General features: G+C 44.3%; 2 protein-coding genes across 3 annotated transcripts in view; both read left to right on the top strand.

The window, feature by feature from the left end:
• ift88 (intraflagellar transport 88 homolog) overlaps window positions 1-5,205 on the top strand; it is a 43,514-nt gene extending 38,309 nt beyond the window's left edge. For both annotated transcript variants that reach the window (XM_083776589.1, XM_083776590.1), the window contains 2 exons: window positions 2,464-2,571; window positions 4,775-5,205. In XM_083776589.1, the coding sequence (XP_083632715.1) occupies window positions 2,464-2,571; window positions 4,775-4,896 (230 nt within the window). In that variant the 3' untranslated portion in view covers window positions 4,897-5,205. The remainder of the gene's footprint in view (window positions 1-2,463; window positions 2,572-4,774) is intronic.
• Window positions 5,206-7,362: 2,157 nt separating this feature from the next.
• Window positions 7,363-11,518, top strand: il17d (interleukin 17d). Its single transcript, XM_083776394.1, has 2 exons — window positions 7,363-8,209; window positions 10,080-11,518. The coding sequence occupies exons 1-2, from the start codon at window positions 7,869-7,871 to the stop codon at window positions 10,402-10,404; spliced, it is 666 nt and encodes a 221-aa protein (XP_083632520.1). The 5' UTR covers window positions 7,363-7,868; the 3' UTR covers window positions 10,405-11,518.
• Window positions 11,519-12,541: the final 1,023 nt, after the last annotated feature.

The following is a 12,541-nucleotide window of genomic DNA, read 5'->3' as shown; positions in this document are numbered from 1 at the left end:
GTTTCTGTATCAGTGGTGCTCAATATTTCATGTCAAGGATCCCCAGAATTGTCTGTATTTGGCCCGTGGACCTACTGTACATCTGAAAAGATGTTGTTCCAGGGAAGCAACAGATTTGAGGAAAACCATTCGCTCTGAATTTGCGACACATTTTCACGATTTTTCAAAAATAGCAGACATACAAGCTCGTAGCGGAGGCACTCCGTGGCACGCTATGAGCTTGTAGATCTGCTATTTTTCAATAGCTAAAGTAGAACAGACTGCTTGAAACACCTAGATTCTACAAAATGTCTTCTAAATCCTGACAGTTTTCTGAAAAACCTATGTTTCTAATATCAGTCGTTCTCAAACATCTTCATGGCAAGGACCCCCAGAATTATATGTAACTGGCCCGCCGACCCCCATCTGGAAATATGTTGTTCCAGGGACCCCCCCAGAAGCAAAGATTTGAGTTAAAAACGTTCGCTCTGAAAGAATATATATTCAAATATTTGCGCCACATTTTCACGATATTTCTAAAATAGCAGACCTACAAGCTCGTAGCGCGGCACTCGGTGCCGCACTATGAGCTTGTAGGTCTGCTATTTTTCAATATAGCTAAAGTATAACATAATGCTTAAATAAAACACCAAAAGGGGTTCCCGCCCAGAATGGGAAAACTTGCTGCGTAGAGCTAGAGGTGAAACCCTCGCCCACTACCGCAGACGCCTGGGTTCGATTCCTCCACAGTACCGCAGACGCCTGGGTTCGATTCCTCCACAGTATACCTCCGGTATGAATGAACCAACACAGTTGTCAGTAGAGTTGTTTTCCGATACCGATACTGGTATCGGTTAATCGGGCCGATACCACCCTCAAGTACTCGTACTCGGTACTCGGATACCGGCCGCCGATACTTTGACCCGAGAACCAAAACATTAAATTGACACTATCGGCTGAACGAATGCAACGGGAGCAACTCTGGAGCAAATCACCAAAAACAGCCGATCAATAATCGATAAATAACAACTGACAAGTATAGTTCAGAGATCCATCTGGATCTAGGAGAAAAAGGGGGTAAAATAAGTGGTTAATCAACAACAATAAAGTACTCGTATCGGTACTAAAACTTAAGTACTTGTTATCCTACAGCAGGGGATTGTGTCCCCATACTGCTCGGTTGGTTGGTTGGGTGTCTGTTTGTTGTAATAAAAATAAGTGTTGTATAAGTTGTTCTGGCAAAATAGAAAAATAAATCCCTGGGCCTTCAGACGGGAGCCAATACATCTGTTTTCTATAGCAGAGAGTCTAGTTAGAGCCAGACCGTTCCATTGGTCAGACCGATATATATCGGCCATTATTTGACCTTTTATTACCGTATTGGCAATTATATGCAGCTCATGTGTCCAGATGTTGAACCACATTGAATCTGTTATCCATAATTTGCGGTCCGGTATGTCACTAATAGCAAAAATAGCAGATGTAGCTTATTTTCTTTTCTTTTTTTTTTCTTCTTCTTCTTTTTTAACAGGAATAGGTAAATAAGTGGTTCATAAAATGAAGTTGTAGTTTTATGTGTATATTATTTTTTATCTATATCAAAATGTATTTGATTTTGCGCATGAATTAATTGTGCTATAACTTTAATCAAATCTGCTTTTCAAATTGATGAATATGGGTCAAAACATGACCCATAATCATGCTGTGGTCTGTCTACGACTGTCCCAGAATCCAGATTGGCTTCTGTCCCAAAAGTCTGCCATCGGTTCTGGATCTACTGGTAGATGGAGAGGGGGGGGGGGGGGTTGTTTAGTCCTGGGGGGACAGTGGAGGACTGGGGCCTCTTTTACTCCTTCCTGTTTTGGTGTTTTTTCCACCATGGTCTCCAGAGCTACCTGGCTGCCAGATGTTCTGGTGAGATCGTTATCGCTCCTCTTGTCCCTCGTGATGCGTTCACACTAGCGGCGACAAAAGCTATACAAACCGGCCACGCCGAGTCGCCAGTGAAGTGTTGCTCACGTGGCAGTTAACGCTGCGGCAGAGGAGATATAGGCATTAATGGGAACTGTGTTAACAGGAGCGGGAATTATAGGGAGGAAGCAAGTGGGTTGGAAATGGTGTCATTAATGGGAGTGCTGAAAAAGGTTGAAGCCATGAAGCTCAAGTTCGTTTTTGCAGCCCCCCGAGCGTCGCTTTACAGCTTCATGGCTCTATTATATAGCTTCCATTGACAATGACTTGTATAGCCTATATATATCGCTTTGTCGCCGCTAGTGAACGCAGCATCAGGCCTCTGGAGTGCCCTCTGAGCCTCATGGCCTGGAATGACGGCACGCCGAAGAACGTATTTTATACGAATTGCCCAATAGATAAGTAATGTAAACATGCACACACACACACACACACACACACACACACACACACACACACACACACACACACACACAGTGAGCTAATGGTTTTGTGTTGTCTACCCGTATACAGATGGCAGCCACAGCAGCGGTGCCAAGGGGGAGCGGCTGAGCGCCAAGCTGAGGGCACTTCCTGGTTCCAACGAGCCGTACGAAGCCAGCAGCCAGCAGAGAGACCTGGGTGAGGAGAGACCCCAGCTTTGAACATTTTTAATACATTTTGAAAAACTTTAATACATTTTGAAAGCTTTTAATACATTTTGAAAAATCTTAATAAATTTAGAAAAATGTAAAGAATTGTTTAAAAAAAAAATTAAATGTGAAGACATTTTGAAGCTCTCAAACCGAGAAACAGGCGGTAGACTGATCGCTTCAGTGACAGTAAACTCAGATCTGTGAGGGAAGAAGCCAGACATCGCACCTGATAATTTGAGGTTTAAGCCGCAGGACAAAGACGGTTGGTTGTTTTGTCTATTTTATCTCATTCAAACCTCTACTTCCGCCTCATTCTTTTGTTTGAGCGTATATGAATCAAAGCCCAGAAACGAATCTTTATCTTTATTATAGGAGACATTTTTCATACATTAATCGGGCTTGCTTATAACAGAAACTTTATTTTGAGAACATTTCGCAGTTTTTGACAAAATATCAGTCAAAACATTGGTAATAATCTGGTCCAGGACTCGGTATCGGCATCAGAACCATAGACTGTAAAAAATATGGACAAAGCGTTCGCCGGGTCTAACATGAACGTAAAATGAAGCCTGTAATAATAATGATGTAAGTCGCCATCTTTCTAGATCCGTTTGGTACCAGCTGGCCATTGGCTGGCTCCGTTTTGGACCAGCTGGCCATTGGCTGCCCAGACAACGAGGCGGGACTTCCCCCCTTCTTCTCCGTTGGTTTTTATTTTGACTCGAGTGGGAGGGGAATCCCGATCATAGACTGTAACGGTAGCCACGCCCCTCAGAACATACGCGATGTTTATTTTTCTTTATGGTCATTTTTTTAATTAATGGGACCATAATTTTCCAAAAAGAATATTATGACATTAGAAATGAGACTTTAAACTAGTGACTGGAAGAAGAAAGTATTCATGACCATGTTTATTAAGGTAATACAGTCTAGGTGAAGTTGGGCCAAAATACATGGGCCTCTATGGAGCTATGGGGCTTTTTGTGTCCAGTCCAGCGCCACAACAGGCCATTATATGAACTACCGATTTCAAATGAGGCTTCACGAAATATCTGGCTGACTGCCCCCCTGATCAGAACCAAACATCTGTCATCGGGTCGGGCTCTAGGTCTTGTCATCCATCCCCCCGTCCCCCGTCCTACTTGCTGACAAACACTAGTGTAATTTATTTGTGAACATATGTGCAGCAGATCTGATCTACTCTTGCTACATGGCTAATCCATTGGAATCAGATGTTTTCACTTTTGCTTTAGTACAGTATGTGTCTTCATACTGGACCTGTTACGGAGTTGTGAATTATTGTGACTCTATATTTGCTTCTGTTCTGTTCTCATGTCACCTCTGTTACCTTTAAACATATGCACCCTATTCTATTCTGGGCAGGTCATAATAGTCAAAAAGATGCTGGAAAATTGGCAAACATTCAGTGAATACAGAATATCTGAATGAGCAAACAAAGCATAATATAGAGTTTAAGGCACAACTTGTAAAAAATAAAAATAAAAAAAACGTTTGCTCTGAAAGAATATTAAAAGATGTGTGCCTCATTTTCACGATTTTTCAAAAATAGCAGACCTACAAGCTCGTAGAGTGCCAGCTATGAGCTTGTAGATCTGCTATTTTTCAATAACTAAAGTATAACATAATGCTTAGATAAAACACCAAAAGGGGTTCCCGCCCAGGAGGACTTTGTCAGAATATCTGCCGTCACACATTTGGGTCCCAAGTTAATACTAGCTGAGACTCACAGACCAGAGAGGTGCTGGGTTTGGCTGCTTTAGCAGATTGTTTGAGGGTCCAATGGAGTTGAGAGGTTTTGTCCAAAGCACTTTTTACTATTCATTGTTTCAATATATTTTTAACCAACACACTGATCAATAGCACTGATTAAATGCAAAAGATAGTTCTCTGTACAATGGTGTCACACGGAAATAGCTAATCTATACAAGCTCAGCGTTGTGAGGTTGTAGATCGGCTATTTTATAGATTTTTTTTCTCCATATTTGTTGTCAGAATATTCATTTTTCCCAACCGTGTGTGTGTGTGTGTGTGTGTGTGTGTGTGTGTGTGTGTGTGTGTGTGTGTGTGTGTGTGTGTGTGTGTGTGTGTGTGTGTGTGTGTGTGTGTGTGTGTGTGTGTGTGTGTGTGTGTGTGTGTGCGTGTGCGTGTGCGTACGTGCGTGCGTGTAGATGCTTCCTACGTTGACCCACTGGGACCTCAGGCGGAGAGACCAAAGACAGCCGCTAAGAAACGTGTGGACGAGGACGACTTTGGAGATGGCGAGCTGGGAGATGACCTCCTGCCTCTGTAACCACAGACGTAGACAGTACACCACATTGGAGATGGGAGATGACCTCCTGCCTCTGTAACCACAGTCGTAGACAGTACACCACATTGGCCACTGGACCGTACGCCAGCGTCGCCGCCATATTGGCGAGGTCAACCTTCCACATCTCCACTGCAAGAAATAAGCCTGAGTTGTACGGAATCGCAAGTTTTACGTGTAAAAACATGCCTCCCAATGCTCCCACCATTTGGTAGCTTTCAGGACAGGGGACAGGAATAGCAATAGAAAGAATGAACAGGGAAAACAGGTCACATATTACAAAATATTCCTGATATGAGTCAGATATTCCAGATTTCCAGATATTCCAGATTTCCCTGATGTCCCGATACACTTTTTTTAGTTTCCGATCCGATCCCGATACCTCCATTTCTGTGTTAGCCGATACCGAATACCGATACCAGTGTCGTGATCTCATGTTGTGTTTATAGCTATCTAGCTATACTGTATATCTGGTGTTGTGTTTATAGCAGACTCCTCACTCAAAAGTGCACTTGCAGTTTGGGGCAACTCCAAAGGAAACTCCACATGTCCCAACATTTTATTTACCTGCCATAGTGTCAACCCCCTTACCCCTGTGTGGGATCTGTGGTTAGACTGGCATATTCACCGATACCGATATGACCAATAAGGGTTGATCCAATACTTTTACCGATACAGTATTGGGACATCTCTAGTTTTTAATTATAACCATTACTGTTAGCCTACTATCTACGTAAGATAGGGTGTTTTTATTTGACCAATCTATAACATGGCTACATCATGTCTGACATTTGTAACAAACCAAACCTCTTATGATGATTTAAATGATGCATTAATTGCTGTCATCAACATGGCAGCTGTACGTGTGACTTGACGCATCGCTCCAACGAACAACAAGTGGCCAATGTGGTATCTCTGCGTAACTATGGTTGGAACGGCCTCCTCCTCGCCTTCACGCTGTACAAGCCTGCTCCTCCCAACAGGGCTGGACTGGGACAACAATTCGGCCCGGTCATTTTTGCGTGAATTTGGCCCCAGACCGGCCCACCCACCACAACCAGCGCGCAGATAGCAGAAACTCTACCGCCCGCTCTGTCGAGGCACACACACAAACAAACAAGCCCTAATAATACCACCACTTTTACAGAACAGATAAATGATACAAACCAACAGACATTTGTGTAGAGGGTTTATTTGGCACTCACTGATACAGGTACAGTGAAATTATTATTATTATGATGGCACTGGCAGAATGGCAGCACGCCCGGACCTTTCCTGGTGGCCTTTTGTTTTATTTTTTTATTTTTAATATCATGGCGGCCCCCTACGGTCGCGGCCCACCGGCAATATGCCCGGTACGTCCTGTGGCCAGTCCAGCCCTGCCTCCCCAACAACACGCACTGATTTCAGCTGACTTCCAGCTCCTGTCACCAAAATACAATGTGAGGTTCAGCTGTGTATCTGTTAACAGCATTTGACTCCATAAGTGGAAAGTTATGCTGCAAGGTGGCCGGCCTACTCAGGTGATTGGGGATGACAGATTCCTTTTCCATATATGTGAGCAAAAGTCGGAGGTTTTATTGCCTTATGGAAATGCAATTGTCCCGGTACCATAATTCATCATAATCACGCTGCACTAACTGTATAGCCATGTTAAATGGCTTGATTTCTTTATTCCCATCGGATACATTGCTGTTTGAATGTGCAATGCGGTAGATAGAGCCATTTATTCATATTTGATTCTATTGTTGAATATGTTGTGTTATTATAGTTGTGTGAATCTATATACAGTAGCCCATAATATATCTCCACGTGTATGATTATCCTGTTAAAAGCTATTTTCTATTATTAAAAGTAAATATTTTGAATAGTTAAGCTTCACGGGTCAAGTAGATAAGCATCTGGAAAGAAAACAAACCGATGTGCCAAGGGAGAGTGGTTGAGCAGTGGTTGGCACCTACGGATGGCTGCAATTCGAAACTGGCCTCTGTAAAATCTGAATCCCCCCCCACCCCACTTTCCCTCACTGTATATTGTATCTTTTCCCTTTTTTGCTTCCCATATGATGAATTTAGCTACATAGAAATGTCTATTTGTATGTCTCTAAATGTTTGTATGTCTTTAAATGTTTTGATGAATTGAACAATGTGGACCCTGTTGTAAACAAGTGTAATGCTTAATTGGGTCGTCCACTCACAGTTGACAGTCTTTGTATTGAGTTTGTGCTTAAAATGTACTGTAAATTCTACAAACTGTTAATAAATATTTCAATCAATCAATCAATGAGGCTATCGGTAGACTAGACACGCACCAGCTGCTGAACTCAACATCGTATATAGTCTGATGGAAAACGGTAGTAGCCTATACGCAAATTGGTCTTGATTATTTTGTCGTACTGGCTGCTACGATAATTTGTGCCGGTTTTACCGACACAGTGAGTTGCAGGATTCGCAGGAATGAAGCCAAAAGCTTCGCTCTTCTTTTCCAGTGAGCCTCCGTTCCTGAGCGCTGCGCTCATAGGGGACACATTACATTATCACGGAGGTGGAGGCGAGGAGGCTGCTTTTTACGCGAGGGGCGAGAAGTTGAAAAGGGGGTCATGTCAATCACATCCTCGGCTCCATTTTAGATTGGTTTTCTTTCTACTGTCTGGACTCTGGAGGAGTCGGGGAACTGTCTGGACTGGAGGCTGAAGAAAGAAACGGTTCCCACTTCCCAGCACACTGACCGACCGGGCGTGTTTAGTTTTGCCATACGCTAAGTTTCCACGAGACGTCGTTGAGGAGGAGAGAATTAACCGAAAATACAATCTTCTTTTCTTCTCAACTTCACCAAGATGCTCACCAATGTGAGCGGCACGTTGGAAATATAACACCTTGCTCTGTTAGAACGAGAGGGGGGGGGAAGTAACCGAACTTGTCTCTCGTTGTTGTTGGTCCCAGACGCGCGCAAATAATATGGCACCGGGTAGTATTTGCGCACTGCTGCTCGCGTACTTGATCCTGATCGACGCGTCGTCGTCGCGCGTCGACGCCGCGGTGAGAGTCAAGAAGAAAGCGTCGCGGCCGCCCGCGGTCCGCGGCCGGCCGTGTCTGGACCTGCCGGAGGAGATCCTGGAGCAGATGTTCGGCCGCCTGTCGGTGGGCGTCATGAGCGCCTTCCACCACACGCTGCAGCTGGCGCCGCAGGAGCGACACAACCTGACGTGTCCTTCGTCGGCGGGCGCCAGGCGCCTCCGGCCGGACAGAAAGTCTCGCACGCCTGTGAATTTTCTCAGCCTCTCTCCGTGGGCATACAGGTAAAAAAAAAGAACAAGTTCCAAGTTCTCACATGTTCATGTCATTGCACGGTTTGTTATCTGGTCCCCTGCTGAAAATATGCAACCCTAGACTCAGACCCTACACACCCAGGGACCATCTCCACATACATAATATAAGATTTGTCTGTCATTCATTAGACATTTTAGATTTTTCAATTTTATTCTATCTTTTCCAAAACCTTGACACATATTGTCTACAGTCTACACACTGTAAAATCACGAGTGCCAGTGCAATCCATAACTTGTTCTCCGCTTGCCCAGGCAGGGGATGGCTGCAGTGCACAATATGAGCTTCAGCCTTCATATCAGGCCTATACTGTGTTTGTCAACAGTCATACACAGCGGTGGCTAGCCCCAATATGTTCCCTCAGTCCCTATACGCTCATCCTGTAGCTATCGGAGCTACAGAATGAGCGTAGGGACTGAGGGAACATTGGGGCTAGGTGGGTGGTCTGTATGTCTAGCCTAGATTTTCAATGGAAGTAGCCTATATGGGAGAACACCAATGTATCGTGTGGATTGGTTCAATTAAAGATAGTCTATTGTGATGTAACGTTATCTTAAAACAAGTTTGGTTTAAACAGTTTAAAGTTCTATATGCTGATAATAATAGGGCTAGTGTTTGTTGTTCAATGTTCAGTAACGGGGGTCTCCCCAAGTCTAATTAACAAAATTAATTTCCAGGTGGGGTTGCCAAAATGCCAACTTCATTCAATCAGGGGAGAGAGTAGGCCTATTCATTTATCAGCTTTAAAATTGATAGGGTTCCAGTTCTGTCTACATTTCTTTGTCATCACTTCAAAATGTGTTTATCCTGTGAGTTCTCTCCTGTTTGGGGGGGGGGAAATAATTTATTGAAAATACATTCTGTTTAAGAGAGCTGTTACTGAACATTCTAGGGTTTTCAACCATGGGGTTCATGCACCATTCTATGGGTTAAGATTAGGTTATCTTTCTTCCTTAAATAATACACTAATCACACATGTTCATGAGCTGGACCAAAATAATCTGACCCGTCTGAAGTGAGTGGTGCTGTATACTGTACTTGTGCTGTAGCCTACTGTACAAGCCCTCCTCCCTGGCCTGTGTGTTAGGCTGTGACACGTGGTGAACAAAGTCATACGACGTTACCGCAGTGAAATTTGTTCTCCGCATTTGACCCATCTCTCTTGGAGCAGTGAGCCAAGGAGCGGTGAGCTGCAGCCGTGCCGCGCTCGGGAATCATTTGATTAGTAGATTTGATTTGAACAAACGCTATTTTCGTGCTCGGACACGGGGACAGACCCAGCCACACAATCTAGTTTTCAAAGCATGTTATTACCAGTAAAGAGCAGGGATATCATTTCACAAGAAGCACAAATTTTTTGTTGGATACAGACACTTTTGAATGTTTCAAACCTTGTACAAGAGAAGAGTACCTCTCTCAAAATATGTTTCACATGCAAACAAAGTAAAGAAAATTAAGATGTTCTGAGTGAATGTCCAGGGTCGGATCACTTGCAATACCTCCGCAAACCAATTAATTTGTTAATGTAAATAATTTATTTTGGTGTTAGCATTATGTTATGCTTTAGCTATTGAAAAATACCAGATCTACAAGCTCATATAGCGCGCCACCGAGTGGCACGCTACGAGCTTGCAGGTCTGCTATTTAAAAAAAATCGAAGAACAGCTGACATAGAAACATAGCTTTTTCAGAAAACTGTCAGGATGTAGAAGAATTTTTTTAGAATCTGATCTCAGGTCAAAATGGTCAAAAGTCAGAGTGTAGTAGTAAATACAAACGGATCATGTGACCTCAATTAACATCTAATCATTTTGTATGTTTGTTATTTATTTTCGGTACCAGGATTTCCCACGACCCGGCCCGGTACCCGCGGTTCATCCCAGAAGCCTACTGTCTGTGTAAGGGCTGTCTGACGGGCCCCGACGGCGCGGAGAGCGAGCAGTACCGCAGCACGCCGGTCTACACGCCCTCCGTCATCCTGAAGCGCACGGGCTCGTGCGTGGGCGGCCGCCACTCCTACGTGGAGAGCTACGTGTCGGTGGCCGTGGGGTGCACCTGCGTGCCGCTGCTGGAGAAGGACCGGGACGCGCAGAGCAGCAACCAGAGCGTGGAGCGACAGACGCGGCCCAAAGCCGGGCTCCAGAGCTCCACCGACAAACATGTATAACGACAAAAGAAACACACCCGTGTGAACTGAGTGGTGCAACTCCCCTCTCTTTCTCTCTCTCCCCCCTCCTCCTCTCCTCTCTCTCTCATTAGCAGGCAACAGTGCAGCACTAATACTATCTCTCTCTCTCTCTCTGTTTCTGGCACAACAGCGCCCCCTACTGGTACTCATACTGGTGCTCATTAACGTCACATAGGCCTATCCACACTTTTCCTGGGCTGTGTGTGCTCCAGTTCCTGTTGATTTCGTTGGATATCATTGGTCATCTGACCAGTTTCATTGGCTTTCATTGGATCAAATCGACAGGAACTGGAGCACACACAGCCCAGGAAAAGTGTGGATACATTTGGTTCCATTTGTAAACTCAAGAGTTTGAATTTATACTGAGGGTTTTACTGTGAAGGGTATGGGATGGATGGTAGTATGCCAGGTAGGCCTACAGTATATGATCTCTACGTACTTGGCCTTGCCCTTGATGTGCTCAGGACGTGAGTGAAAGGTGCATGTTGTCTTGGCCTGGTATAGAGCACCGAAGTCCTGACGTAACTCGCTCATCCCTTCGATTCCCCTGGTTCGCGGAAGTAATTTCTCTATGGAGAATAACATGGGCTCATCTTAATAACGTCTACTATAAGCGTTGTGGTCCAGAAATAAACAAGCTGTCTCGGCGTTATTGTCATGGAGGTGTCTCTGTATCGTTTATGACAGTCAGTCACTCATATATGATACAGTCTGCTTCTAGCGAAAATGTAACTAATTCAGTAGCAGTAACATTAGCGTTTTCTCTCAGTCAGTTGATTCTTCATATCCATATGAGTGAAACGGCCGGGGTGACATGTTTATTTCTCAAACACAGTTCTTATATGAGGCGATCTAAAATCCCCCTATGGGGATTACAATACAAATAAAAATACATGAACCTGTGGATTTGCGCCCTCTACCGATATTGACGTCAGACTTCGGTGCTCTATAGCCTCCTTTTAACCATACTGTATATATACAGTAAGCCCTGGCCTATTATTCGTTCAGTGAAAACATGTTCTATCAATTGAAACACACGACGTAATGCAATATTTTCCCTATTCAAATTTTCAATTAAAACATTCTCTTCTGATTACGTTTTTTTTTTTACATTTTTGAAAATGCCAATCATGCCATGCAGTATTTAACGTGGTTTTAAACAATGGAACCCACACCAGAAGCAGCTGTTGTTGAACCCCTAAGAAAACATCAACACGAGGATTAGACACTTGGACATGCAGACTGAAGGCCTCACCAGTAAGGACTAAGGTCACATTCTCACCTAATACTTCGGTAGACTCAATGGCGGAGAATTTGGGATTCTTGTACATTTAATTTGCTGCGGTTTGCCTTCACACCTGCACCGAATCGTAATCAAGTGCGATTGGAAGCGAAGCGAAACCCCCGTTTTTACTCGGAGTACAATGCGGTTCTTTGATACGCATTACGATTCGAATGAGCCTTCACACCTGCCAAACGAAGTGCACTTTCTGAAAATGCGCAGCGGGATTCGTTTTAATCGCAGCAAAGCTCTCTGGTATGAATGTGACCTAAGTCTCTGTGTGTGTGTGTGTGTGTGTGTGTGTGTACAGTACTGTTGTAATGCACGGAACTCGAGAACCGTTCGCCCCACCGACTTCAAATTCGACACACGCGTGAAACACACCCCCACATGGAGTGCAGTGCCCCCCCGGTGTCGAGTCGGTCGGACCCACGGTTGTCCAGAAGCGCCCCAAAAAGGCCTCTGCCCGGGCTCTGGACAGGGCCCCTGCCCAATGTCCATTTATGGAGCTGGCCTGTTCTGACGTCTGCATAGACTCCATATTTGGGCGTGCCTGACAAAGAACTCCATATATGGGCATAAAAGTACTTCAATAAAGTAATCCTTTACCAAAAGAATGGCCCCACACATCCTTCCATAAAACGGACACAGACATAATATTAATTTGCAACTTGCATCGTTTCAAGTAGGCCAGTGCCCAACGGGCACCGCTCTAGTTAATTATAATTAGCTGTCCCACTATTAATAATCACACCCGTGGGGAGGGGGCGCTCTAATCAATTATTGACCTTATATTCAACCTTGATTGAAACACCTTATTAGTTACGTCACCAA

The sequence above is a fragment of the Protomyctophum parallelum genome (genome assembly GCF_964188405.1).
Source record: "Protomyctophum parallelum genome assembly, chromosome: 11".
Taxonomy (NCBI): domain Eukaryota; kingdom Metazoa; phylum Chordata; class Actinopteri; order Myctophiformes; family Myctophidae; genus Protomyctophum; species Protomyctophum parallelum.
Note: the sequence above shows the minus strand (reverse complement) of the source record. Positions and strands in the feature narration are given on the sequence as shown.

Coding starts and splice junctions, on each gene's coding strand:
- il17d (XM_083776394.1), top strand. CDS start 7,869: ATGGCACCGGGTAGTATTTGCGCACTGCTGCTCGCGTACTTGATCCTG. Junction 8,210..10,079: donor CTCTCTCCGTGGGCATACAG/GTAAAAAAAAAG, acceptor TTTCGGTACCAG/GATTTCCCACGACCCGGCCC.